Source organism: Phasianus colchicus, chromosome Z, assembly GCF_987193195.1.
Source record: "Phasianus colchicus chromosome Z, bPhaCol1.hap1.1, whole genome shotgun sequence".
In the NCBI taxonomy this organism is placed as follows: domain Eukaryota; kingdom Metazoa; phylum Chordata; class Aves; order Galliformes; family Phasianidae; genus Phasianus; species Phasianus colchicus.
This window is the reverse complement of record NC_143476.1, coordinates 49,521,086-49,547,442: the sequence shown is the minus strand read 5'-3', so window position 1 is coordinate 49,547,442 and position 26,357 is coordinate 49,521,086. Positions and strand designations below refer to the sequence as shown.

At 40.4% G+C, this 26,357-nt stretch overlaps 1 protein-coding gene across 3 annotated transcripts in view; it reads left to right on the top strand.

Annotated features, from left to right (window-relative positions):
• Window positions 1–26,357, top strand: part of LRRC2 (leucine rich repeat containing 2) — a 99,022-nt gene that overhangs the window by 61,706 nt on the left and 10,959 nt on the right. For all 3 annotated transcript variants that reach the window (XM_090131012.1, XM_090131013.1, XM_090131014.1), the window contains exon 5: window positions 12,824–12,960. In XM_090131012.1, coding sequence (XP_089987138.1) covers window positions 12,824–12,960 — 137 coding nt within the window. The remainder of the gene's footprint in view (window positions 1–12,823; window positions 12,961–26,357) is intronic.

Below are 26,357 nucleotides of genomic sequence, written 5' to 3'. Positions count from 1 at the left end.
TCTAATGAACAGAAAAAAAAAAAAAAAAGAAAAAGAAAAAAAGAAAAAAAGAAAAGAAAAAGAAAAAAGAAAATACCATAAAGAAGAATGCATCCAGGGATTTTCTTGAGCTATAGCTTCATGGTGAATTTAATGTTCTGACTCTGACTGCATGGGTGCAGTACAGTGGCTGTGCATGAATTGGTGCTGGTGCACTGCTAATTGCTGTCACTGAATATAACAAATAGAGTATGTTCCCCATATTTACAAAGAAGGAGGTGATCCAAATGTTCATGTGATCCTTAAACTTTTGTGCCAGGTTGGAATAGTGAGGGTATATCAGAATTCTTTTTCCCCACAGATTTTTCATTAGATATCTCAAAAAGATCTTAATAAAATCTTTGTACTTCATTACGTTCTCTAAAATTTTTGACATGACAAATATTGAAGAGATAAAATATATGTGCTTTTGAGACAAAATCTAAGGATTTTTTTTGTATCCTCCTTCATACTGTAAAATTTCATTTGTGCATACTATTAATTCAATTTCCCAGAACTCAGAGAGGAAATCTACAAGTAATACAGCTTTAAATGACTTCTAGATACCTAAAATAGCATTTTCTATAAATAAGTTTCCTGGTGCAGTAGTGTGTGAATTTCAAAGAAGAAAATACAGATTTTAAGCTTAAGTGCAGTCTAGTTCTGAGGAGTTGTGGGCCTCTTACACCTGTCATTTATTCACTATATGCGCAACAACTCAATTCTGTATACAGCCTGTGTTTAGTTTGGCTGCTCAGGTGGTATTTTCCAGACCAGAGACAAGACCTCTTCTCTGCTTTACCCTTGCAAGATGACACTTTTTGGGGGGGTCCAAAAGGAGAACAGAGTCCTTATTTCAGCTTATCTACTCATATGGAAAACAGAAGTCACAGGTTTTTCTATAATATTTCTTTTGTACCAAAATATTTTCAGTTAAGCTAGTTGCATTTTTGTTTACATCGCTTTTTAGCATTTTCAGTAGATCTTTACCCTACACTTTTTTTTTTTTTTCCAGAAGGTATCTCCAGCTCACAAGAAATATATTTTAACCCCTACATTTCTACAAGAAAACTTTTTTGCCTTCTTACATAGTACTAATGCTCTTCTGTCCGTAGACCCAAATCCCCAGCTTTATTTTTTATATTTTTGCTTGCCATCTCATTCTACAGATCTTTTTTTTTTTAAATAGAATCATAGAATCATAGAATCACAAGGTTGGAAATGACCTATAACATCATCCAGTCCAATCGTCTCCTCATTACCATTGCTACCACAAGCTACTAACCCATGTCTTGTAGTTCCTCATCCAGACACCTCTTGAACACTGCCAGGGACGGCGACTCCACCACCTCCCTTGGCAGGCCATTCCAGTGCCTGACCACTCTCTGAGAGAAAAAGTTCTTCCTTATGTCTAACCTAAACCTTCTCTCATAGAACTTGCTGCCATTTCCCTGGGTCCTGTTTGTTGCCCGGGAGAAGAGGCCAAACCCCTCTTCACCACAACCTCCCTTCAGGAAGTTGTAGAGTGCAATGAGGTCTCCCCTGAGCCTCCTCTTCTCCAGACTAAACAATCCCAGCTCCCTCAGCCGCTCCTCATAAGGTTTGTGCTCCAGACCCCTCACCAGTTTCATTGTCCTTCTCTGGACATGCTCCAGGGCCTCAACGTCTTTCTTGTAGTGAGGGGCCCAAAACTGAACACAGTACTTGAGGTGCGGCCTCACCAGTGCTGAGTACAGGGGGACGATCACCTCCCTGCCCCTGCTGGCCATGCTATTTCTAAAGCAGGCCAGGATGCTGTTGGCTCTCTTGGCCACCAAGCACACTATTGGCTCATGTTCAGCTGAGCATCAACCAACACCCCCAGGTCTCTTTCCTCCTCACAATCATCCAGCCACTTGTCCCCAAGCCTATAATGCTGCATGGGTGCAAAGTGCAGGATCCAGCACTTGGCCTTGTTGAACCTCATCCCATTCACCTCAGCCTAGTGATCCAGTTTATCTAAATCCTTCTGAAGGGCCTCCCTACCCTCAGGCAGATCCACACCACCTCTCAACTTGATGTCATCTGCAAACTTACTGAGGGTACACTCAATTCCCTCGTCTAGGTCATCAGTAAAGATATTAAAAAAGATAGGCCCCAGTACAGACCCCTGGGGGACACCACTTGAAACGGGTCGCCATCTGGACTTAACTCCATTAACCACTACCCATTGGGCACGGCCCTCTAGCCAGTTTCTTACCCAAAGAAGGGCATACCTGTCCAGACCACAGGCAGTCAGTTTTCCCAGAAGAATCCTGTGAGAGACCGTGTCAAAGGCTTTGCTGAAGTCTAGGTAGACTACATCAACAGCCTTTCCCTCATCTACCAGCCTGGTCACCCAGTCATAGAAGGAGATGAGGTTGGTCAAGCATGACCTGCCTTTCATGAACCCGTGCTGGCTGAGCCCGATCCCCTGGACACCACGAACGTGCTGTGTAATCTCACCCAAGATTATTTTCTCCATTACTTTCCCTGGTACCGAGGTCAGGCTAACAGGCCTATAGTTCCCCAGATCCTCCTTACGGTCCTTCTTGAAGATGGGAGTCACATCAGCAAGCCTCCAATCCTCTGGGACCTCTCCAGTTAACCAGGAGCACTGATAGATGGCTGAGAGTGGCTCGGCAATCACCCCTGCCAGCTCCCTCAGCACCCGAGGGTGTAGCCCATCCAGTCCCATGGACTTGTGACAGTCCAGATGGAGGAGGAGCTCTCTGACTGTCTCCACCTGAATTGTTGGGAGTATATTCTGAGTAGCATCCCAGACTTCCAGATCAGGGTGTAAAATGCCAAGAGGATAACTGGTCTGGCTATTAAAGGCAGATGTAAAGAAGGCATTGAGGACCTCAGCCTTCTCCTTGTCCTCAGTGGCCACATTCCCTGTTGCATCAAGTATAGGATGAAAATTATCCTTGGTTCTTCTTTTATTGATATATTTATAAAAGGATTTTTTATTGTCCTTTACTGCGGTGGCCAATCTGAGTTCAAGTCGGGCTTTTGCCTTCCTAACTTCCTCCATGCATACCTTAGCTACTTCCTTGTAATCTCCCCAAGTAGCCTGTCCCTTCTTCCAGAGGACATAGACTCTATTTTTCTCTCGGAGTCTCAACAGTAGTTACCGGCTCATCCACACTAGTCATCTTCCCCAATGGCTCGCCTTACGGCACTCAGGGACAACCTGTTCTTGTGCTTTTAAGATTTCCATGTTGAGGAGCATCCAGGCTTCCTGGACCCTTTTACCCGTAAGAAGTGACTCCCAAGGGACCTGTGCTACAAGCGCTCTGAACAGATCAAAGTCTGCCCTCTGGAAATTCAAGAACGTAGTTTTGCTGGTCACTCTTTTGACATCTCCAAGAATAGAGAATTGTACAGTTCCACGGTCGCTCTGCCCAAGATGGTCCCCAACCTTCACTTCTCCCACCAGTCCTTCTCTGTTAGTGAAGACCAGGTCTAGCAGGGCACCACCCCTGGTAGGCTCTCCTACCAGTTGCATAAGGAAGCTATCTTCCACGCAGTCTAGAAACCTCCTGGACTGCTTCCTCTGTGTTGTATTATATTTCCAACATATATCAGGGAAGTTAAAGTCTCCCATGAGAACAAGTGCTGGCGATTGTGTGACTTCCGTGAGCTGCTCATATAATGCTTCGTCCAACTCTTCATCCTGAATAGGCAGTCTATTACAGATCCCCACCAAGATGTCGCCCCTACAGGCCTTCTCCCTGATCCTTATCCATAGACACTCAACTCTGAATTCCCAACCCCAAGCTTTTCAACATCAAAACAGTCTTTGATATAAAGGGCCACACCACCACCCTTCTTTCCTTGTCTATCCCTTCTGAAGAGCTTGTAGCCATCTATCACAGCACTCCAGTCATGGGAGTGGTCCCACCATGTTTTGGTAATAGCAACAAGGTCATAATTAGCCTGACTCACAATCGCTTCCAACTCTTCCTGCTTGTTGCTCATGCTGCGTGCATTGGTATAGATGCATTTCAGTCGAGTCATCTGCCTCACCCCCAGCTTAAGCATTGTTCCCTTAGGCTCATCTCTTGTGAGGCCTGTTTCGTCCCCTTCCCCCTTATCCACCATGACAACCCTTCTTTTTTTCCTGTTGGAGAAGTCTCAAGGCATGGGGGTGACCACCTTGCCCTAGGCTCTTTCCTAGGCAGATCCTCCATTACCTCTCCACTCACCTCCCCTTCAACCTCCAGCAACTGGAATCTGTTGCTTAGAGGGAGCTGGAGAAGTGGACTAGGCAGGTGGGGGTGTCTCCTGTGACACCAAGTCGGGACTCTCTTCCAACCTTCCTCATCAGTCAGGTCTGCCTGACTGCGACAGGGCAGGAGGTCCACCACCACTCGATCTCCTGCTCACACTCCCCGATGGTCCTGTCTCTGCACCTCCTCCTTGAGCTCCACCACCAGGCTGAGCAGTTCGTCCACCTGCTCATTAACTGAGCCCATGTAGCTTGATTAATAATGATTGAGATTCTACCTGCCCAAGGTCAATCTGCTATAAGTCCTAGAGAAAAAAAAAAAAAAAAACAACAGCTTTTTTATTTTTACTCTTTTAAAGAAGTGCAAGGAGACTCCATATTTCATCCCTCTCTTGGCTTGATTGCTTTGATTAGAAGTAAAAAAAAAAAAAAAAACAAGAAAAAGAAAAAAAAAGAATGGACCTTGTCACTTGTAAGCTTGAACATCAATTTTACCTTTCCAATAAATCAATGGCAATGTCACTGATTCAGCAGAGAAGTTTGGAAAAAGGAAACTGTTTGTCTTGACCTACAGCGAACTTCTGTGTTAACTAATTCGGCTTGACAGTGTCAGATCAATGCAAAAAATTTACTTTGTGTCTTACTACATTTTTTTTTTTAAAGTAGGTCTTCATTTGCATTGAATGAATTCTTTAGATAATAACTCTTTGTAACTGGACCTGCATTTTGTATCTGATACATTATTAGGATCACCACTGTAGGCTTGTCTAAATGATGAAATTACATCAGCATTATTGCAATTGCAATACTGCATTGCATATCAAAAATTTTGATTAAAAGTTTAATTACTGGTTTTTTTAAAATAACAAATTAAAAATTTAAGTTGGGAATAAACACTAGCTTAAGTAACAACTATGGTATTGAAGCTCCCACTTAAAAATAAAATATTCTTCTTTGTGAAAGTATTATGGAAGCCATGGGTTTCATTACTGCTTTTACTGCCTCTCTTTGGAAAACACAGAGATGCTTAACTCTTAAATAGACTATTAACTTTTAATTTTTAAATAGACCTGAAAATTCAGTGCTGTGAAGCACAGTTAACAGCAGTGTTGTAGCAGTGACAATTTAGAGTTCTTACTTAGAAATCCACTGCTTCTCCATTTGTGCTCCTTTGACTAAGACACTTGAATTTCAGAATTTTGATTCATCATGAATATTGTCTTACAAATACATATTTTTTGCAATTGTTTTCTGACAAAGATAACTTAGCAACCTTGTTTAAAAAGAAAGTGATAGTCATGTTCTTTTCATCTGAGAAAGGAAAAGATCTAATTCTTTATAGCCTCGGTTACAAACCAATATAATCCAATTCCAGTATAATTCCAACTCTAATTGATTGCAATAATTTAAAACAGTTTTTTGGAGGAAGAGGTAATTAGAGGTATGAAGATAAATATTAAAATTACTGAAATTAAAAGTTTATAAAAGAAAAACAGAATCATAGACTCATAGAATCCTTAGGGACCTTTGATGACTATCTAGTCCAACTCTCCTGCAGTGAACAGCGACACCACAACTAGATCAGGTTGCTCAGGGCCTTACTCAGCCTCACCTATAAAGTCTCCAGGGATGGGGCATCAACCACAGAACTAGGTAACCTGTTCCAGTGCTTCGTCACTCACTTTTTCCTTATATCTAAACTGAATCTACCCTCCCTGAGCTTGAAGCCATTTCCTCTTGTTCTATCACCATAGATCTTGCTAAAGCTTCTGTCTCCTTCTTTCCTGTAGCTCCCCTTTAGATACTGAAAGACTGCTATCAGGTCACATCGCAGCCTTCTCTTTTCCAGGCTGAACAACCCCATCTCTCTCTGCCTGCCCTCACCAGAAAGGTATTCCATTCCATGGATCATTTCTGTGGCCCTTCTCTTGACGTGCTCCAACAGGTCTATGCAGAGACCTCACTTCTGGATGCAGCACTCCAGGTGACTTCTCACGAACAGAGTAGAGTAGAGTAGAGGGGCAGGATCACCTCCCTTGATCTGCTAGTCATGCATCATTTGATGCAGCCCAGATACATTTGGCTTTCTGGGCTGCAAGAGCACATTGCTGGCTCATGTCCAGCTTCCTATACACCACTACCCACAGGTCTTTTTTGTCAGGGCTGCTCTTGATCCTTTCATCTCCAAGTTTGTATTGGTAATGGGATTTGCCTCGACCCAGATGCAAGATTTGTCGAACCTTATGAGGTTCACCTGGGCCCGCTGCTCAAGCATGTCTAGGTCCCTCTGAATGGCACAAAAAATAATTTGTGTAGTAAATTGTTTAGTGTATGTCTTTCTCGTGAGAAAATGATTGAGCATCAAGTAGTAGATTTTGTCAATCTGGCATCCCATAAAAATAGCCTCAAGTTGTTTCAGGCAATGTTCAGGTTGATAATAGGAAAAATATCTCCTCAAAAAGAGTGGTGAAGCATTGGAAAAGGCTGCACTGGGAAGGTGGCTGAGTCACCATCCCTAGAGGTATTCAAAAGTAGGGTAGATATGGCACCGAGGGACATGGTTTAGTGGGCATGGGTGGATGGTTGGACTTGATGAGTGGTCTTTTCCAACCTTAATGATTCTGATTCTATTATTCTATGAAAATGAATGTTTGAACCTAAGAGAATAGACTTTGATACAACAATTGAAAAACCTAGCACAGGCCTGGATAAATGTGTGTGTTTGCAAGGAAGAATTGGAAAAGGTAATCTGCGGAGTTCCTCAAATAATCAGTCTTGGCTTTTTTTCTTAATTATTTTGAGGAACTGGGCTACCGAAATCTTCTGCTAACATAGTTTCTGAGTTTTGTCACTACATAAATTGGAGAAAATATGAGAAGTTGGATTAGCATATGAGTTTCAAAGAAAGAAGAGTTTAAATTCAGAGCTGCAGAGTTCAAGGTCATATAGTCAGAAGCTACTGATTTCTTCAGCAAGTCATGCATTCTTTAAGTGGAATAATGAATGAAGAGAAATCCTTATTGTAACAGTCACAGAAGAAAAATTCAGTGTGATAAATACACAGAAGGCAGTAAAAGATAAGTTAAATGCAAGATATTTTCCGTAGAAGTAAAAATCATTAATTAGCATTATACAAGACAACAGTAAGAGTTTTTATGGAGTATTACATAGTTGTAGTCACCTAGATTCAAGAGAAGTTTCTTGTAATGGATTCAGATGCTAAAAAAAGATCTGATAAGACAATTTGAGGAGGCATATTTTTATTTTTTGAGTGGAAAATGGAAGAATTGGCTTGTTTAGACTGGTAAAAGAAATTTTGATATGTGTGTTGCTTATGAAAATGTCAGAGAGGTAAGCAGTAAGCGTGGAAGAGGGTTATGTAAATATAAAAGTAACAAAGTAATTCATGGCTATAAGGTTTCTATAAATAAATTAAAACTAGCAATTAGAAGTCTATTTCTAATAATGTAAGAAGTGAAATTCTGCAAATTTGTTTTTCCTTTAGAGGAATAGATGTCAAAAGCCAAATTAATTTTAAGATAGAATGTGGTAAATAAATGTATGAAGTTATGTGAAGTAGTGGTGTAAGGCATTTATTAAGGACATCCCGGTGTGCCCTATTAACATCTTATGGTTCTAAAGGGAAGGTTAATGCTTATCTACCTTTAAGCTGTCAGGTGACATAACTGAATTAAATTCAGTCATAAGGCATGCGGCTTTATCCAGTAATTTTAATAACCTTAGCCACTGCAGTTATTAGTTACTGACTGTTGATTCTGTAACACTCTTCTGTCAGATCAGAGAGAGATTATATGAAAGGGAGAAAATGCAATGCATCTTTTTTTACCTGCTTTCCCATACCTTCAAGCTGGGGCAAACAATATTGTGAACATCAGCATATAAATTTGAAACTGGAAAATGAGAAAAAAAAAGAAGAAAAAAAAAAAAAGTAGCAAAATGTGATTTCAGAAGGCAGAAAAGTCAAAATAGGAACCTTTGTTCCTGCCCATCAGACTATCTATAAAAAGCAGTTACATTTTTATGCTTTTGTTATTACTAATTCTGCTCCATGTCTGTTAGTCATGTGTTGTAGATACACCTTCTGAGCAGAGTTAGACAAAAGGATGCCTAGGATGTTTGTGGCCCTGGGTGCCTTGTCTACAATTAGTTGTTCAGAAAGAAGTGGAAATGAAACTGTGGTGGCTGAAAAGTCAGCAATATGTCTGTTTTGGTTTAAACCTGATAGGCAGCTAAGCCACTCACTCCATTGCAGTGAAGGGAGAGAATAAAAAAAAGCAAAAATGAGAAATGTCTTGAATTGAGAAAAAAAGTTTGATTAATGATGAACAAAGGAAAAAGGATAAAAAGAAAAAAAAAAAAGAAAAAAAAAAAGCAAAAGAAATCAAGTAATGCAGAAGCGGAAGCAATCAGTTACCACCAGCTAACTGATGTGTAGCCAGTCACGAACAATAGCTGTTTTAAAAAACACCCCTTTAAGATTTTGAGATATTATGTGGATGTTATTCTTCTGGTGAGTTGCTCTTGCCAGCCCTCAGCCTGTCCCCATCTGAAGTGTGTTTATGGTTGGGTGGAGTGAGAAACAATGAAGGCCTTGATGGTTTGTAAGTACATGAAGTTCAGCAATAGTTAAAATATTGTGTAGTGTAGTATCATCACTGTTTTGATCACAAATTAAAAGCATATCATCATCCAAGCTTCTAGGAAGAAAATTAACTCTATCCCAGAGAGTTTGAATACAATATTACTTCGTTGAAAGAGAATATTATTTACCTAAAAGAGAAAATAAAACATTCCTGTGTTAATGAGGAAACAGTTAATTTTTACCTTCAATGGGACTTGCTTTTATTCACTAAGGGGAATTTGGGGATGAAGAATTTTTTTCTCTCTCATTTTCTATTTCATTTTGAGGACCTCTGTGTCAATGATTTTTGTTGTTGCAATAAGGTGTTGAGCTGATCATAGAGTCATAGAATCATAGAATCACCAAGATTGGAAAAGTCCTACAAGATCATCCAGTCCAACCATCCACCTTTCACCATATTTCCTACTAAACTGTGTCCATATGTTATATGACCATGACCATATGTGATATGTATAACATATAAATGTTTCTTGAACACCTCCAGGATCAGTGATGCCACCACTGCCCTTGGCAGCCCATTCCAGCACCCAACCACTGTCGGAGAATTATTTCCTAACGTTCAACCTGAATCTCCCCTGGCACTACTGACCCTCTAGTCCTATTGCTAGTTACATGGGAGAAGAGGCTGACTCGCAGCTAAACACAGCCTCCCTTCAAGTAGTTATAGGGAGCGATAAGGTCACCCCTGAGCCTCCTCTTCTCCAGACTAAATATCAGTTCCCTTGGCTGCTCCCCATAAGACTTGTACTCCAGAAGACTCACCAGCTTCATTGTTCTTCTCTCAATATGCTTCATGACCTCATCTTTCTTGTAGTGAGGACCCAAAACTGAACACAGTACTTGAGGTGCAGCCTCACCAGTGCTAACTACAGAGGGATGATGACTTCCCTGCTCCCGCTGGCAATGCTATTTTGAATAGAAACCAGGTTGCCATTGGCCTTCTTGGACATTTGGGCACGCTGCTGGCTCATGTTCAGTCAAGCACTGAGCACTGACCAATATTCCTGGGTCTGTTTCTTCAATACGGTCTTCCAGCCACTCTGCCCCAAGTCTGTAGTCCTGCCTGGAATTGTTGTGGCCAAAGTGCAGGACCTGTTGCTTGACCTTGTTGAACTTCATCCAACTGACCTCAGTCCAGTGATCCAGCCTGCCCAGATCTCTCTGTAGGGCCTTCCTTCCCAAGGAGATTAACACTTTCTGCCAACTTGGTGTTATCTGCAAAGTTATTGAGGGTGGACTCAATGCCCTCATCTAGGTCATTGGTAAACATATTTAACAGGACAGGCTTCAATGCCAACCCTTGAGGAACACAACTCATGACCTGTCAGCAGCTGGATTTAACTCCATTCACTACCACTTTCTGGGCCTGGTAATTCAGTCAGTTCTTTACACAGCAAAGGGTGTATCTGTCAAAGCCCTGGGCTGCCAGCTTTTCCAAGAGAATACTGTGGAAAACAGTATTGAAGGCTTTGCTGAAGTCTAGGTAGAATACATCAACAGCCTTTTCCTCATCCATGAAGTGAATCATTTGATCATATGAGGTTGATCAAGCAGGACCTGCCTTTCATGAGCCCATGCTGGCTAGGTCTGATCCCCCGATTGTTCCGCACATGCCATATGATCTCCCTCAAGATTATCTGCTCCAGCACTGAGGCCATGCTGACAAGTCTGTAGCTCCTCAGCTCTTTCTTACCACCCTTCTTTTGGATGGGAGTCACTTTTGGCATCTCCAGTCCTCTGGGACGTCTCCAGATGACCAGGAACACTGAAAGACGCTGGAAAATGGCTTGGGTGTCACTTCTGCTACACTCCTCAGCACCTTTGGGTGGATCCTATCCAGTCCCACAGACTTGTGGCAGCCCAGATGAAGTAATGGGTCTCTAACTGTTTCCCCCTGAATTGTGGGGGGCTTATTCTGCTCCCCATCTGAGACTCCCAAGTGAGGGGATAGAGTACCCTGAGGTTAACTGATCTGATGTTTAAAGACAGATGAATCATTTGATGTAGAACCTTCATTTGTTTATCATGCTACTAAACTTAGCAAGGTTTCATCATAGGTAGGTTAATCAATCTTTTGTTAATTTGATGTGCTTATTAAGCCAGAAAAAAAGGAGGTTCACTCATTTATATCCTTGGATTGCTTCTATTACTCTCTCATCAGCTCTACAGACCCTTGTAGGATGATATTATACTACCAAAACAATGCCTGTTGTGATCCTACAGAAAATGTTTTTTTCTATTTTAGCTAAAACAAGACTTTACAGCAGAGAGAAATGACAAAGCTATCTTCTTAAAAGGACAGAGCTGGGTTTTGAAATATCACCTCGGTTTCTATTTCTGTCAGAACTAGAACTGAGAGAAAACTGTGTGGAAACTTCTTTTCTCTGTTCCAAGCTGTTCTGACCATATTCAGCCTGGCAAATTCACAGAAACATTTATATGGATACTGGCCCATCTAAATTTATGCTTTGAAGATAATGTTGTTTCCAAGAGGAACTATGTGATCTGTGCAAAATGCTGCAGGCCTAAGTGATTTGAGGCTGCTAGTATTGATCATCAGATTGCATGCCTCTGCCTCTGCCAAAAAAATTTCAGAGAAACATATAGAGACTCTCTATTCTCTGCACTTTCTTCTGTTTGCAAACACCACCTAGCTTCCAGTAATGGCTTCCAGCCATTTCCATGCCTTGCAATAGCTGAGCAGCACCATGTATATCTTGCTCTGAAGGGAATATAATTAAGTGTAGTGCCATAAAGAATAGTTTGTTATTATGAGTGTTTTGAACACTTGTGATACATTGCAGGGAGATTCTCTCCATTGTTAGCCAAATCTCAAGAAACTCTAGGTTTTTTCTTTAAAATTTGATTATAAATAGAAGATGATATAAAATTTTACTCCTTGTGCTTGCCTAGTTTGCCAACATATAGTCGTCTTTGAGAACCTATTGAAAAAGATGCTGCTCTCTCCTTATTTCCATTTGCTGAATCACATTTAAATTGCTTACTAGTGCTTTCTATTGTGATTGCTATATTTTGTCACTGTTTAGAGGGGAATGTCATCCATGTAGTATCGCCCATGTATCATCCAGCAGGACAGCTATCCAAAAAAAATTCTCTTGACTTCGTTATGTGTGTGTTTAAGGATCCCTTTGTAATGCATCAGCTATTTAGTATCTTCAGATTTCTTACTTCCTTCCCCTATGTCACCGTATAATTTGCATTTTTGCAGTATAATGTGTTCTGCATTTTAATAATGCTTTCAAACCTGTTTCTGCCGAAGCTTGTCTAATGCTGTAACAGAAGAAGCAGGAAATACAATGTGGCTAAATATAGGCTAAAATATTATTGATGTCCTAAAATAAAGCTGACAAATAATGAGGGATTGCAATGAAACAAATAACAAAACAAATACATCCTCCATCTTTTATAATAAAAAATACATAATGCTGTAAATAGGAGACAGAACTGTTCATATGGTAACTTAGGTAGGAACAGCTTTTCCCAACCAAGAGGTTCTCAAACAAGCAATAAAATGTTTCCCAGTCATCAGACAAGTCTCCTGAGATGGAGACCAAGTTCTCTAGTTTTAGCTGAGGTCCATAGGTATCTTTTCCCTGGTAGGACCAAAGTCTTAACAAGTTGTTACTGCTTACAAATCTTGACCACTGTCATTATGATTAACAAAACTGTATGAATATAACAAAGCTCTTTTAATTCCTACTCCTCCAATGTTAGTGGTATACAGAAGGTATTTGTTCATTTATTCATTTCTTACTCATCACCACATTAAGGAGTTTTTTAATACGTTATGTTGAATAAGCCTTTTATTTTATTATCTCCATTTTTATTTTCCCCCTCCCTCACTGATTTTAATTATTTTTCTCTAACAGGCCACTTAAAAAATCTCAAAGTTCTCAATGTGAGTTTTAATAATTTGAAGTCTGTCCCTCCGGAATTGGGTGACTGTGAGAATCTTGAAAAACTGGATTTGTCTGGAAATATGGAAATAAGCGAGCTTCCATTTGAAGTAAGACAATAAACTATGTTTTTTCTACCCTTCTTATTCAGAATGCAAACAGATTAAATCACATTCCTTCTAGTTTCTCATGATAAAATTATAGCAGTAATATCACTGAAAATGCCTTAGTGTCAGCTAAACGGGATGAAGTTTCTTTGTTTCGGTTTTCAAGTGACTAAATTTCACTCATATTTGTTTTGATATATGAAGGAGGACAAGATTCCAAAGGGAATTTTGCCTGTAGTGATAAGGAGAAAGCTGCAAATAGCTATTTAGCAAAGTGTGCCTTGACAGTCAAATTCACATACTAACCTTCATTTGTTCCCAATGACTGTTTTATTTAAAAAAAGTATGGAGAGACATATAAAAAATACTGATTGTTGCTATGAGTATAAATGTCTGTCCAAAATGGATATTACATGTGAGGCATGGTATGAATATAGAATGAAGACTGAGAAAATGACTTCCAGGCATGCACCAACATTTGCTTGTGTTGGATGCATAAATGTTCTCTGTCCTGGCTGCTAAGAGTCTTATTGTTCACCAAGAAATGAAACCATTCGCTGATACATGAGTACTGTTTCAGATATAATCAATATTTCTAAGGTTCTCATACTCCTAATTTCTGGATGATAACAGAGAAGAACATCAGTGAAAAGTGTCAGGCTATTCTTTGCTGATTTCTAATTTTTTTTTTCTCTCCAAATATCTGTTATGAGTGATTTCCAGGCATTATTGGAATGACTTAAACTTATGTGAAGTCTGCTTAGGCCATGCTTATGTTCTGTTTCAAGGAAACACAAATAATAATGAACTTTTCTCTCCGGCTTTTTGCTGTAAGGGAGTTCATTTGGCAAAAGACTGTTCAAAAATGATGTGGAAGATATGGAGATTTCATGTGACGAATGGGCAATTGCCTAGAAATGCTAGAAGCAACACAGACAATGCAGTTGCAGGTCTCTCTTTTCTTCATCTTCTTTTCCTTCAGTTTAGCAAAAGTAGACTTTAAATATAAATCAAAAGTAGATATTGAACATGTGGAGTTGTAAAGTCTAACCATCTAAGAACAGTGAGTATACTCAGTCTCATGGATCAGAGCAGTCTCAGTCACTGATGTTTTAAAATTTTCCCAGTTATTTCTAAAGGCCTAATAGCATAAAGACTTGCCCATGTCTTTGTTTATGAAGCCGCACATGTAAGTGCAAATGGCTATTTATAAAATAGCAATAACTAGAAGTAATATCCTGTCAGTATGATCTAAAAAATCAAGACAAATATTGGCATTAGTTACTATATTTCCTTTTTTTTTTTTTTTTCTTTTTTTTTTTTTCTTTTTCTTTTTTTTTTTTTTTTCTGGGGGATGACAGCTAATTTATACTTGAAGTGAGCTGGTGGGAGAGCTGCATAAACTCCACTGGTTTAGTTTATACAATTAATTTCCCAGAGTCAACATTTCAAGGGCAGCTTTGGAAGCTGAACATGCAATTAGAGGAACATTTTTGTCAAATGATTTTAAAAGCTGCAGTGTCAACCTTCAGTGCACTAGATACAGCTGATGTTATTCAGAGCAATTGTATCAGTATCCTTGCTAATGTAATATGTATTTGATGCTTGATTTGCAAACGGGCAAAAAACTGGTAGCCGCTGGCAGGTTTATGAATTAAAATCTTGAATGAGCATCTATTGTCTAAAAAGGTAACACACATGCTGTTAAGTGTAATGGTAGGTTAACCTTGGCTAGTAGCCAAATGTACACCCAATTGCTCAGTCCTTCCTCCTCAGTATACCACTTGAAGGAAATAGGATGAGAAAGCTCATGAGATGGAATAGAAACAGGGTAACTGCTTTCCAATTATTGTCATGGGCAAGACAGACCATACTTGGGACTATGAATTAATTTCTTGCCAACTAACACATATTCAAGTATTGAAAAAGAAAGAAAATAAAACCACACCTTTTTTAAACCTCTCCAGATCTCAGTTTCACTGCTTCACTTCAGACTCTTCCTTTTGTCCTGAGAAGTGCAAAATGATGGGGACAAGTTGCAATCAATACATAGCTGCTTCTGCTCATATTTCCTCCTCATGTTTTTCCTTTGCTCCAGCATGGGCTCATCTGCAGTTCTTTCAGGAATATCCATCTGCTCAGTGTGAGTCTTCTGTGGGATGCATTACAGAAGCCTGCTCCAAACTGGAGCATCTGCTCCTGCTCAGACTTTGGTGTTCTCTCTGCTCTTTCACTTTTTTTGTTCCCCATCCTCTGCCTGTCTGTCATTTTTTCTCAATCTATGGTTTAGGGGCTGATTCGACCCAGTTCTGTGATTTAGTGAGTTTGGGGGGACCCAAGAACACACACCTAAGGAAAGGGAAAAGGGGAAAAAAAGGAGGGGGAAAGGATAGATAGACCTAAAAAAAAAAACAGTGGCGATCTGGGGAGAAACAAACTAATTTACTAAATAAGATATCGGAATATCTTATTTAACACACTAGATAACAAACAAGATAACACACTATAATACAATATAATGATAACGCACTATAATACAATATAATACAATTTGAATTGAAGCTAATAAATCAAATACAATGAGAGAGAGTGTGTGAAACTGCAAGCCTTACTCTAATGCTGAGGCAAGACAGCTAGTTGGGCCAAGCGGAAAAGATAAGAGGGGCATCTCCTGATATGTGAACTTTTGTGAACTTTTGTCTTTTCCCTCTGAGCAGAAAAGGTAACAGAACAGTGAACAATCCTCTGGAAGATGTAGTTCTTCTTCTCTTCTGGGACAGTTACCCAGCACTGGAGCATTAACTCTTCAACTCCCAGTGCACTATATGATGTTATGATGTGGAATACTGATAACAAAAAATCTTAAAACCATGACACCGTCCTTTATTAAAATCATGACTTCAAAGAGGGAAGCTTCACAACAGTCTCCATGCCAACACCTTGCCACAGAGATCAAGAAAAATGTTTATGACCCCACATTACACAGATTCAATTATCTAATAAAATTTTTGCTCAGATTTATTACTCTAGTGAAATGCTTATGTTAATTGGTCACCATTCTCCCAAGTGAGGTAGATAGTGAGAACTGGAGAATGTAAGGTAGCAAGTACATGTAAGCTCTGCTCTAGTATGTTGATAAAATCCCTGAAAACTTTAGGATCAAAAGAGCAAAATCGGCAAATGATGCATAAAATAAGGTAGAGAATTACTAAAATTGTTTTCTGCTTATCATCTTTTAGGAAGTTCAGTTTTTGTTTGACTTTCAAATTCTTAAAAGCTTCTTCTGAGGTTAAAGAAATGCACAAGAAGAGCAACAATGTTCTTTAGTGCAAAACTTACTTAAAAGAAATAAAGGGAAATTCAACCTAACAGAAATGATCTGTCTAATTTTACCTAGGTTTTGCGCACAGAGTAGTGCCTAGAGACACACCAATAACATATACAGTAATGGATTCACAGAGATTGACAACATGCTGTAATTTAGTCAAGAGTTTTTGACAGGCTCATAAAGGTTTATGAGATCATTGGAACTGTAAGACTGAATTACACCTTCAGTAATCAGTCTCCCTGTTACTTTGCTATCAATTTTCTAGGACAGATGCAAGAAAGAGAAGACTTGGAGATTTAATCTATATGTTTCAGTTGTTTGTTCCTTAGAAAAAGAGTTTTAGGTAGAGAAATCTCAATGAGATGGATCGCATAAAATGTGAGTGTAGTTAGTACCCAGAAATGGGAGGAGGAGAACACATGACCATTACACAAAACTATACAATAAAACCAAATAACAATTTTGAAGTGAAGATAGTAATTTCTGAAGATAACTGCCATATAAATTTATGCCATCATATAAGTTGTTCCCATGTCTGATTTTTTTTGTCAGCCAAATAAGAAATTCCTAAACTGTTACAAAGTGTGTTAAGTCTGCTAATTCATGTTAAGAAGTTGTGCAAAGTGGGAAAGAGAAGACACTAAGCAGTTTTAGCTTGTACTACTTTTCAGACAACCTGCAGTTTTTAACGAGGCTTACAATATGTATACTGCACATACTTGTTGTTTTTAGTCTAACAATTTAATTTTTGAATGCAGACATTTTAAACTGAGGTATGCCAAAATGCTTTGACTACTGAAATCCCATGGGCATTAATTCTACGTGAAATAGATTCAGTATCTGGTGACAATACCTTGGTGCATGTATGTGTGGTCTTCATTTCTGGTATAAAACTCTTTATCTGCCTTTAAAGGCCACTCTCAGCAGTGTTTAAGCCGTTTTGCTCATTTTAAAATGGGATGATCTGATTCTTCATTAACAAAATGAAGATGTATGCTCTCATGTTTTTACTTTAACACTTAGGATTTCATACCGTTCCGTATCTTGACTAAGCAAGAACAAATTGCTTCAGTATCTATTTTTCTCTCTTTCATCATTGAATCTCTAACATTTCTGTATTTTAAAAGTTCAGTTTATGTTAGATTAATACTATGAGGGCTACACTGAATGTTATGCCTCCAGTTTTTTTTATGTTGGTCTACGATGTCCGAGGCAGATGATGGTAGTAGTAGAAGCTGAGCCTTCCCAACAATATTCCATTACATTTTGTTGCTGTGGGACAGGTGACAGCAGAGGGGCAGTCTGACAAAATGGCTTCTGATATGGAAGTACATATGAAGCAAAGGTGTGTCTGAATTCTTCCATGCAGAAAAAAATGCATCCAATGACATTTACCAATGATTGCTGAATGTTTGTGGAGACCAAAGAGTGGATGTGAGCACAGTGAGGTGTTGGGTGGTGACAGTGACAGTGGGTCACTTCTGCTGGTACAGATTTTCATGAGTGCAGCTTGCAGGCTCTTGTTCATTGCTGATGAAAATGCATAGCTAATGGTTATGACTATGTTGAAAAATATGTTCTGTAGCTGAGAATATTTGCTCTGTCAAATAGTATTTTTATATCTGTTGTAGTTTCTATGCAAATATACAGGAGGCATTACTTTTGGACTACCTATGTAGTTGAAAAATTAGTCCTTTTATAGTATAGGTTTATTAACCTGCAGTTGAATTCAGTCTGTTTTGGCAATGTTTGTAAATTAAAATTGCCAGTCACTGGATTTGGATTAAAATATGAATTGAAATAAAATGTAAATACCACAAAAGTAACCTATACAGTATTACTTTTACATAGCCAGTTACTAAATTTGTATCTCGACCTTAGTAACCAGATTTGAAAGGAGAGGATGCACTATGAGGCTTAGATGCAGTCTTCCTTGAGATGATACTTAATTTACAAAATTTCTTTTTTGAGGTGAACTTTTTTCTCAGTTAAGACGCTCAGGTGTGGCATGCCCTTCCTCTATGTTAGCCAGTTTTCCTACCATAGTGGGATTATATTAGGTGCCATGCTCTGCAGCTACAGAGAAAGTAGGATGGATAGACTTGTTTTTAAATGTCTTGTACCATTTATACTTGTATAACTGAACTTAAGAATTACTAAGATATTGGTATTTTATTGGTGATGAATAGAGTTCCTTACTGTTGTTTTCATACACATGTTATTCATGCAATTTGTATTTCTATTAAAAAAAAAACAACAACAACAGTATTATAAATTATATGTAACTTCTACTATAAGCTGTTCCGGCCTCATTTTGAGGTGTGTTTCCTTCAAAAACTATTGCTTTATATTTATTTACTAAATCACAGAATTAATATTTCCTGAGCATGGCACAATAATTGCTCTATGCTGATATTTCAGAGATAACTTTGTTGTATTGAAGTGCCACATCTTCTTTCATACTGATTTTTGTTAGTAGTGCTACATCAGCCAAGTGTATTGAAAGATGTGAGCTGGAGGAACTTCAGTGGGAAGAAAGGGAAGATAAAAAAATGCTAATTTCCTCTATCAAATATGCCATCTGTTGTGGTACATCTTGTCAGTCACAGGGCAGGCAAATCACTCCCTTCCATCAGCAACAAGCTGAAAATGTTTCATATAGATGTAGGCATATTCAAAATCAATTAAAGAAGTGTTTATGAAATTATTCTGCTTTGCTAAGTGCTCACTGCCACACTTCAGCACATGCACCAAGTAATCTGAAATTCTTTCTGTATCCTTTGAGAGGTTTGGGTTTTTTGAAGTAAGGAAATGAGGCAGACTGTCACTGTATATGAATACTTTACCAAAGAAAGAGCAAATGTATGTACAAACACAAGAGTTTCCATCTTTTGGATGGATCTTTTGACATTCCAGTCAATGCATACGAACCATTGCTCAGTGTTGGTGTTCTTCTCAAATTTGTTTAATGCTCACAGTGAGGGGCTTTTGGTCACGGCTGGCCAAAGTTCTGTCAATCCATTCAAAGCAACAGCTGCTTTATGGAGCTGGTAAAAGACGTAACATCAAACATTAGCAGCAGGGGTGTAAAACCCAAAAGAGCAGGTGCAAAGGTGTTAGGTGTCAGAGAAGACTCGTGGAGACCTTAGTGCTCCTTTCATAAATGGTTTAATAAACAAGGAGTTAAAGGGGGGGAATGTTTCTAGGAAACAGGATTATGCAGTCAGGCACTGGAAAGTGTATCAGTTGATCCTGTTCTTGACAGTGGGCTTCTGAAGTCTTCTAGTTAGTTTAGCATCACGTCAAAACACTTCACTGTTAGAGCAAGTCAGCAGCTAATAACAACAGATGATTTCATAAGAGATCCAATCCATGTATACCTTCATGCCATGGTGCTGATGAGCTTTCCCTTAACCTTTCACAAGTTCAGTAAAAGTAACATCACCCTTCACAGAATGAAATTTGTCTATAATAGCTTCACAGGATTAGGCAACTCATAAGAATGACAAAGAGGGTATAATGTGAGAAGAAAAACATAGCTATATTGCCACAAAAAGCATGAGTCTAATTGTAAAATAATTTTGTCCTTGGAAAGTACGCTTGGTACTGTTCCAGATTTACTTTCTCTAAATGGTTCAAAATCTCGATGAATCCAAAGGCAACAGAGGCTCGGAACTACATGAATCCTTCCCAACCCAAACTATTCCATGGTTCTATGATTGTTTGAGATGCAAGTGCAGATAAAAAGATTGATCCAGGCTCAGCTAATTTCCAGCTCCAACTGTGAGATAGGTTCATGCTATGACAACAGACCGCATGAGGTTTAGTGAATGGGACTACATGTGTCTGGCAGCCTGTTACCAGTGCTGTCCACAGGGCTTAATTCTAGGGCCTGTACTGTTGGGACACTGCTCGTGACTGGCCACTACCTTGATACAGAACCATTGATCACAACCCTCTGACTGCAACCAGCCAACCAATTCATCCACCAAACAGACCCTCTTTCAAATCCACACCTCTCCAATTTAGAGAGAAGGATGTGGTGAGGGACCACATCAAAGGCTTTGCAGAAGTCCAGATAGATTACATCCGTCACCTTTTCCCTGTCCACCAATGCCATCACTCAATCACAGAAGGCCTCCAGTTTGGTCAGGAAAGATCTGCCTTGGTGAAGCCATGTTGGCAATCTGGGATCACCTCCTTGTCTCATACATCACTAAGCATGGAAGCCAAGAAGATCTGCTTCATGATCTTCCCACAAGCACAGAGGTGAGGTTCACCAGCCTGTAGTTCCCCAGTCATCCTTTCTCCCTTTCTTAAAAATGGGAGTGACCCTGGTGCCCTTTTTCCAGTCATCAGGAACTTCACCGGACAGCCATGATTTTTCAAATATGATGGAGAACGGCTTGGCTCTCTCAGATCAGCCATCTCTCTCAGAACCCTAGGATGGATATCATCCAGCCCCCATGGACTTATACACATTCAGTTTCATGAGGAGGTCTCGGACTTGTTCTACTGTTACAGTGAGACAGAATCTGTTCCTCTCACCCACACCTAGAACTTCAGGGTCCTGGCAGACGTGGGGAAGAGCCTGGCCACCAGTGAAGACTGAGGCAAAGCACTTATTGAGCACCTCAGCTTTTTCCATGTCTGAGAAAGCAGTCCTCTGTCTTCATTTATCCTTGGTCTGTCTTCTTCTGCTTATGTACCTGTAGAACCCCTTCTTGTTATTTTTCACATCCCTTGCCAAGTTCAACTCTATCTGTGCCTTGGTTTTCCTAATCTTAGTTCTACACAGGAAGACAACATCCCTATATTCATTCCAGGCTACACAGCCCTCCTTCCACATCCTGTATGTTTCCCTCTTTTCCCACAGTTTAAACCTCAGGCCCTTGCTCAGCCATGCCAGTCACCCACTTCCTCTGATCAGTTTCTTCTACTGGGGGATGGAGAGCTCTTGTGCTCTCAGAAGGGTGTCCTTAAAGAGCTGCCAGCTCTGTTCTGTTCCTATGTCCTCAAGGACACTTTATCAGGAGATCCCACCCATCAGTCCCTTGAGCAGCTGGAAGTTCAGGGTCTTGATTCTACTTTTTGCCAGATCATAAGCTCCATGAGGGCATGATCACTGATGTTCTCCTCTCTGATGCTCTCCTCTACATTGGTGAGCACCAGGTCCACTGAGGCTTCACCTCAGGTCAGTCCATCTAATATGTGGACCAGGAATTTATCCTCAACAGACAACAGGGATCTCCTGGATTGGCTGCCACCCACCGTGCCACTATCCCAGCAGATATCCAGGTGGTTGAAATCCCCCATCCCATTGCCTCCAGTCACAGTATTCCAGTCATGGGATTCATCACACCACGTTTCCGTGATAGCAACCAGATCATAACTGTCCAAGTACATCAGGTTTCCGTATGGTAACTGTTGAGTCATGGCCTGAACCACTGATTGAGCACGTGGGGAAAGGAACTGGTCAACCCTGGGAGCACGGGTGAAGGCAATTCACCTGTGTGAGCCAAAGAGGTGAAGCCTGGCTCCACCTCTCTTAGAACTCATTTAAGGACTGGCTGCCACTGGGGAAGGATCTCTGGTTGGAGATCCCCCCCACCCCACCCCTTGTGGAGTCTTTCCTGTGAGCCTAGATTTCTGGATGGATAAACACCTTTATTTTTCCTTTGAAATACCATCCCATCCGCACTAATCCTTTTGCTGTTCCAGTCATGTACTGCCTTTCTGCTGTGCTAATCCTTCCAATTGTAACAGTTTCTAACTCCCTTTGCTTATTTCCCATGCTGCTTGCATTAGAGAAAAGGCACTTCACATGAGCTTTCTGGCACACTACCATTATAGAGGGGCCCTCCCTCAAACCTCTGAAAGAATTCTGAAGTTCTTCCCCCACCGCTTCCTAGAGGGACACGAGAAGGTTTTGGATGGGGGTCAGCAACATTACCTCTTCTGAGGAGTTCCTGGAAAATTCTACAGGACAGTTCAGAGGCTTATCCCTGCCATCCCCTGGGTATGCCAGCTCCACCCCTGCTCTTAAAAAGAGCTTTTTTTGCTTCAGATCCCTTGCCTAGTGCAGCCTTACTTGCCTTGGAAGCTAGTCTCTGCAGCAAATGACCGATGACGCCTTTGTGGGGCATTTAAACTGTACCACTGTGTTCCGTTCCACTCCTGCTCACTCAGCAGCCTACCCACAAGCTGCCAGCCCCTCAGCACAAGCTCAGCACTGTTACTGGCTTCAGAAAAGCCAGTTCAGCAGAAAGGGATCTGGGGGTACTGGTCAACAGTAGGCTCAATGTGATTGGGCAGTAAGTCTTGGCAGCCAAGAAGGCAAACCGCACTTTAGAATTCATTAAACAAAGCACAGACAGATATAGATTAAGATAGATCAAAGAAGTTGATTCTTTTGCTGTATTTAATGTTGGTGTATGGAGCTTACATAGTACAGTCTTGGTAGTGGGTGTGGGCTCTGTGAGTGTCCTGTATGAGCAGCTGCCTCATGTCAGATCACAACCAGTTACAACTACTTTAAAAAGGACCCAGCGCTGACCAGAGCTGAGCCATGAGCAACGCAGTGTGCTGCTCAGGCAGAGCAGAATTGAGAAAGGAAAAATACTGTTGCAGAACAGTAGGTGGGAGAGGGGTTTAAGAAATGTGGGAGCAAGAATCCCGCAGCCACCAGTGTTGGTGCACTGGAAGGGCAGAAGGGAGCAGAAGCTCCCTTCAGCCCAGGAGAGGCCTATGCAGGAGCAGGCTGTCCCCTACAGCCCATGGGCACCGTGCAGAGCAGATCTTCACATGCAGTCATGGAGGGGCCCACTGTGCAGCAGCAGTGGCTGTGATTTTTATTCATTATCATTGATTAAGGAGAAAGGCATTAAGGCAAGAACCAGTCCCTATGAGCTGAAAGTTGACATTACCTGATTTTTTTTCCCCTTCATATGGGGCTCATTCAGGTAGGATCTCTGCTCTACAGCTGCTGGACAAAAGAGCCTAGAATTATGCCCAGTGTGAAGTGCAAGTGATGCCATAGGCACAGTGCAGTTCAGTTGAGGATGTGGCTCAGTTGTTCTCAGTTTTTTAATCTAAGAGGTGAAAACTCTCAAGCCTGGGCCTTTGTTATGCTTCTGAAGAGGAATGCAAATGTGCACTAATTTCAGGTTATGAAATCCATGGCTGGAAAAGTCTGAACAAATGCTGAAAGTGGCCTCTCTTCACCTGTTGTTTAGACTATCCATCTAATTCGTTATTTGTCCCATCATAGAGTTGGTCACTGCTGCTGGAGTTTAGGAGCCTTGGAATTTTATCAATAATAAAAACACAAGTTACGAGGTAATAGTACAGCTAAAGTAAACTCATGCTTTATGATGTAAACACAGCTTTGCATGAATAAGATTCCTTTCTCTTCTCCCCTTCTCCTGTTTGCAAACTTGATCTTGGTAATTTTTCCTTCCTCTCTATTTTTAATAGACACAGTTTTTGTTTACTTCCTCACTGCCTCTCTTATTCTTGCCACACCTGCAGGTGGGTCTTCTGTTCTAATTGGAACTGATACTGTCAAAAACCGTCCGTGAAATTGTGTGAACCCAAAACTTGAGTCTCCATGCGTTGGATTACAGGAGTAGTATGGATGCTAGATATGTGTGATCAGTGCTTCTCTCTGTGCAGAGTTTGTGTTGTGAACATATATAACTGTGTCAAATCTTCTGAATGTGTCTGATTATATAACATATGGTTATACAGTCATATGGTTGTGCGACAAAGAAGAATCTGCAATACAAGTTGGGGGCTGTGACTCTTAGCTTCAGTCCTGTCAAGCAGCGTACACTGACTGCCAAACTGTTTTGAGGCTGCTATTTTCCTCAGTCTCAAAATGCAGAGCTGGTCAGTGAAAAGTTATGGCTGTCCTGTGGGATCCCAGAGGCAGAGAGGCTGAAATGAATTGAAAGATGAAGCTTTCAGGTTCATATGCAGCAACCTGAAGTTTCATGTTCTGTGCCATTTCTGCCTTTGTTTCTCACATTTTTATTTCTCTGGATACTCACCTTGCAGGATCGGGAGATGTTAGGGAGAGATCAGTTTCCCCTAAACTGCTTTTAATACGGCCAATTTTTTTCATTCTCAGAAACTTGTTCCAGGCCTTCAGATTACTAGGTAATACAGAATGCCCTTTTACATACTGATTAGAGACAATGAAAAGACTGAGTAAACTTGAGAACCTAACGTGACGGATGCTTCAGAACTGTAGGACACTGGAGCACAGAAGGGAAGAAATGAGGATGCTGTAAAAACATAGATTTTCTTGAATTCCCTCTAATTTCATAGTCCAATAGGTTTTTCATAGTTGCCTGAGACATTTCACAAAGCATAGATGGAGGAATCTGAGAACCCCAAGGCTAGAAGTCAGGAACCTGATTAATTTTAATCTTTATGGACTTTCCTAATCTTGGTTTAGGTCTTCCAGAACTACTCCAGAGCAACAACAAAACATCAATTAAAAAATAATTTTTCCATTCTGTTAATTATAGTTTTTAATCTCTGAATCCCATCTGCTGTGTTTTTCTGGGAGAAAGACTTAGCACACTATTGTGTTTTGGGTGAAACTGTACAGCTGATCTATTTAATGGCAGGTAGATTTGGGGTTAACTATTGCATTTCGCATTACATATATACATTGCCTTTTTTGACCCCCAGTTCATCCTGGACAAAATATTTTCACTGAATTATACGTAGTTACATTTTTCTCCTTTTCATACTTTCCCTCAAGTGCCTGGATGCCCATACTCAGCTTGCTTGTCCGGATCAGAAAAGACATCTCCCTCTATAAAGTGTTTTACTACTAATACCCATCTTTCCATTTGTTTTACATGTTTGGGTGAGAGAAAGGCATAGAAGCTCCAGGAAATATTTGTACAATATGGAAAGAAAATAATCCCTTGAGAAGAGGTGAATTCAAAACATTTCCTGTTTGGTTTGTTAGCATCTCGGAGTAGGTATTTTGGAAAAAAAAACACGAGCATGTATCTAAAAATACTGTGTGGATGGAAAAAAGAGAAGGGAGAGAAAATTTGCTATAATCTTGGCATCATCACAGTGCTCTGAATTGCCATGTCCAATTGTGGACAGTGTTCGCAGTTGTGGGTTTGTGTACTATCAGGGTCATGCACATGTACAATCCGTAGCATTAAAAGAAAGGTAATTTTGATGGCAGACACTTTGCAATGGTTTGCTCAACTAGATGAGTTCTAATTCCAGACCAGACACGTTAGAGTGCAAAATAGACTTGTCTCTGTTGTGACTTTACTGAATATGGGGATTTTCATTATGGAACTCCTGCCTGAAGAGCAGGTAAATTCTAACTTCCAGAGTTCTCCTACTTGGAAACCAACTATTTTGCATGTTTGAATCAAAATTGACACGTCATCATTTGAATACTGGTCCTTCAAGTATTTTTGTGTATTGTGCAATGTTGACATGAGCACACTTCTCAGGCATGTCCAAGTCCCTCTGACTGTGTGTCAGCTGGATCACTCAGCTTGTTGTCATCTACAAACTTGCTAAAAGTGCACTCGATTCCACTGTCCTTGTCACCTACGAAGATATTAAATAAATTGGTTCCACCATTGATCCTTGAGGAACTCCATTTGCCACTTGTCTCCACTTAGACATTGAGCCATTGGCCGTAATTCTCTGAGTGCGACCATCCAGCCAATTCCTTGTCTAGTCAGTGATTTATTCACCAAATCCGTCTTTTTCCAATTTGGCAGCTGGGATGTCATGCAGGACAGTGTCAAATGTTTTGCACAAGTGCAGGTAGAGGATGTCAGTTGCTCTTCCTCTACGCACTGATGTTGTAACTCCATCATAAAAGGACACCAAACTTGTCAGGTATGACTTGTGCCTGGTGAAGCCATGGTGGTTATCATCAATCACCTCATCTTTATTTTCCATGTGCCTTAGTAGGGCTTTCAGGAGGATCTGCTCCATGGTCTTGACAGGCACAAAGTTGCGGCTGACTGGCCTGTAGTTCCCTGGATCTTCTTTTGTTCCCTTTTTGAAAATTGAG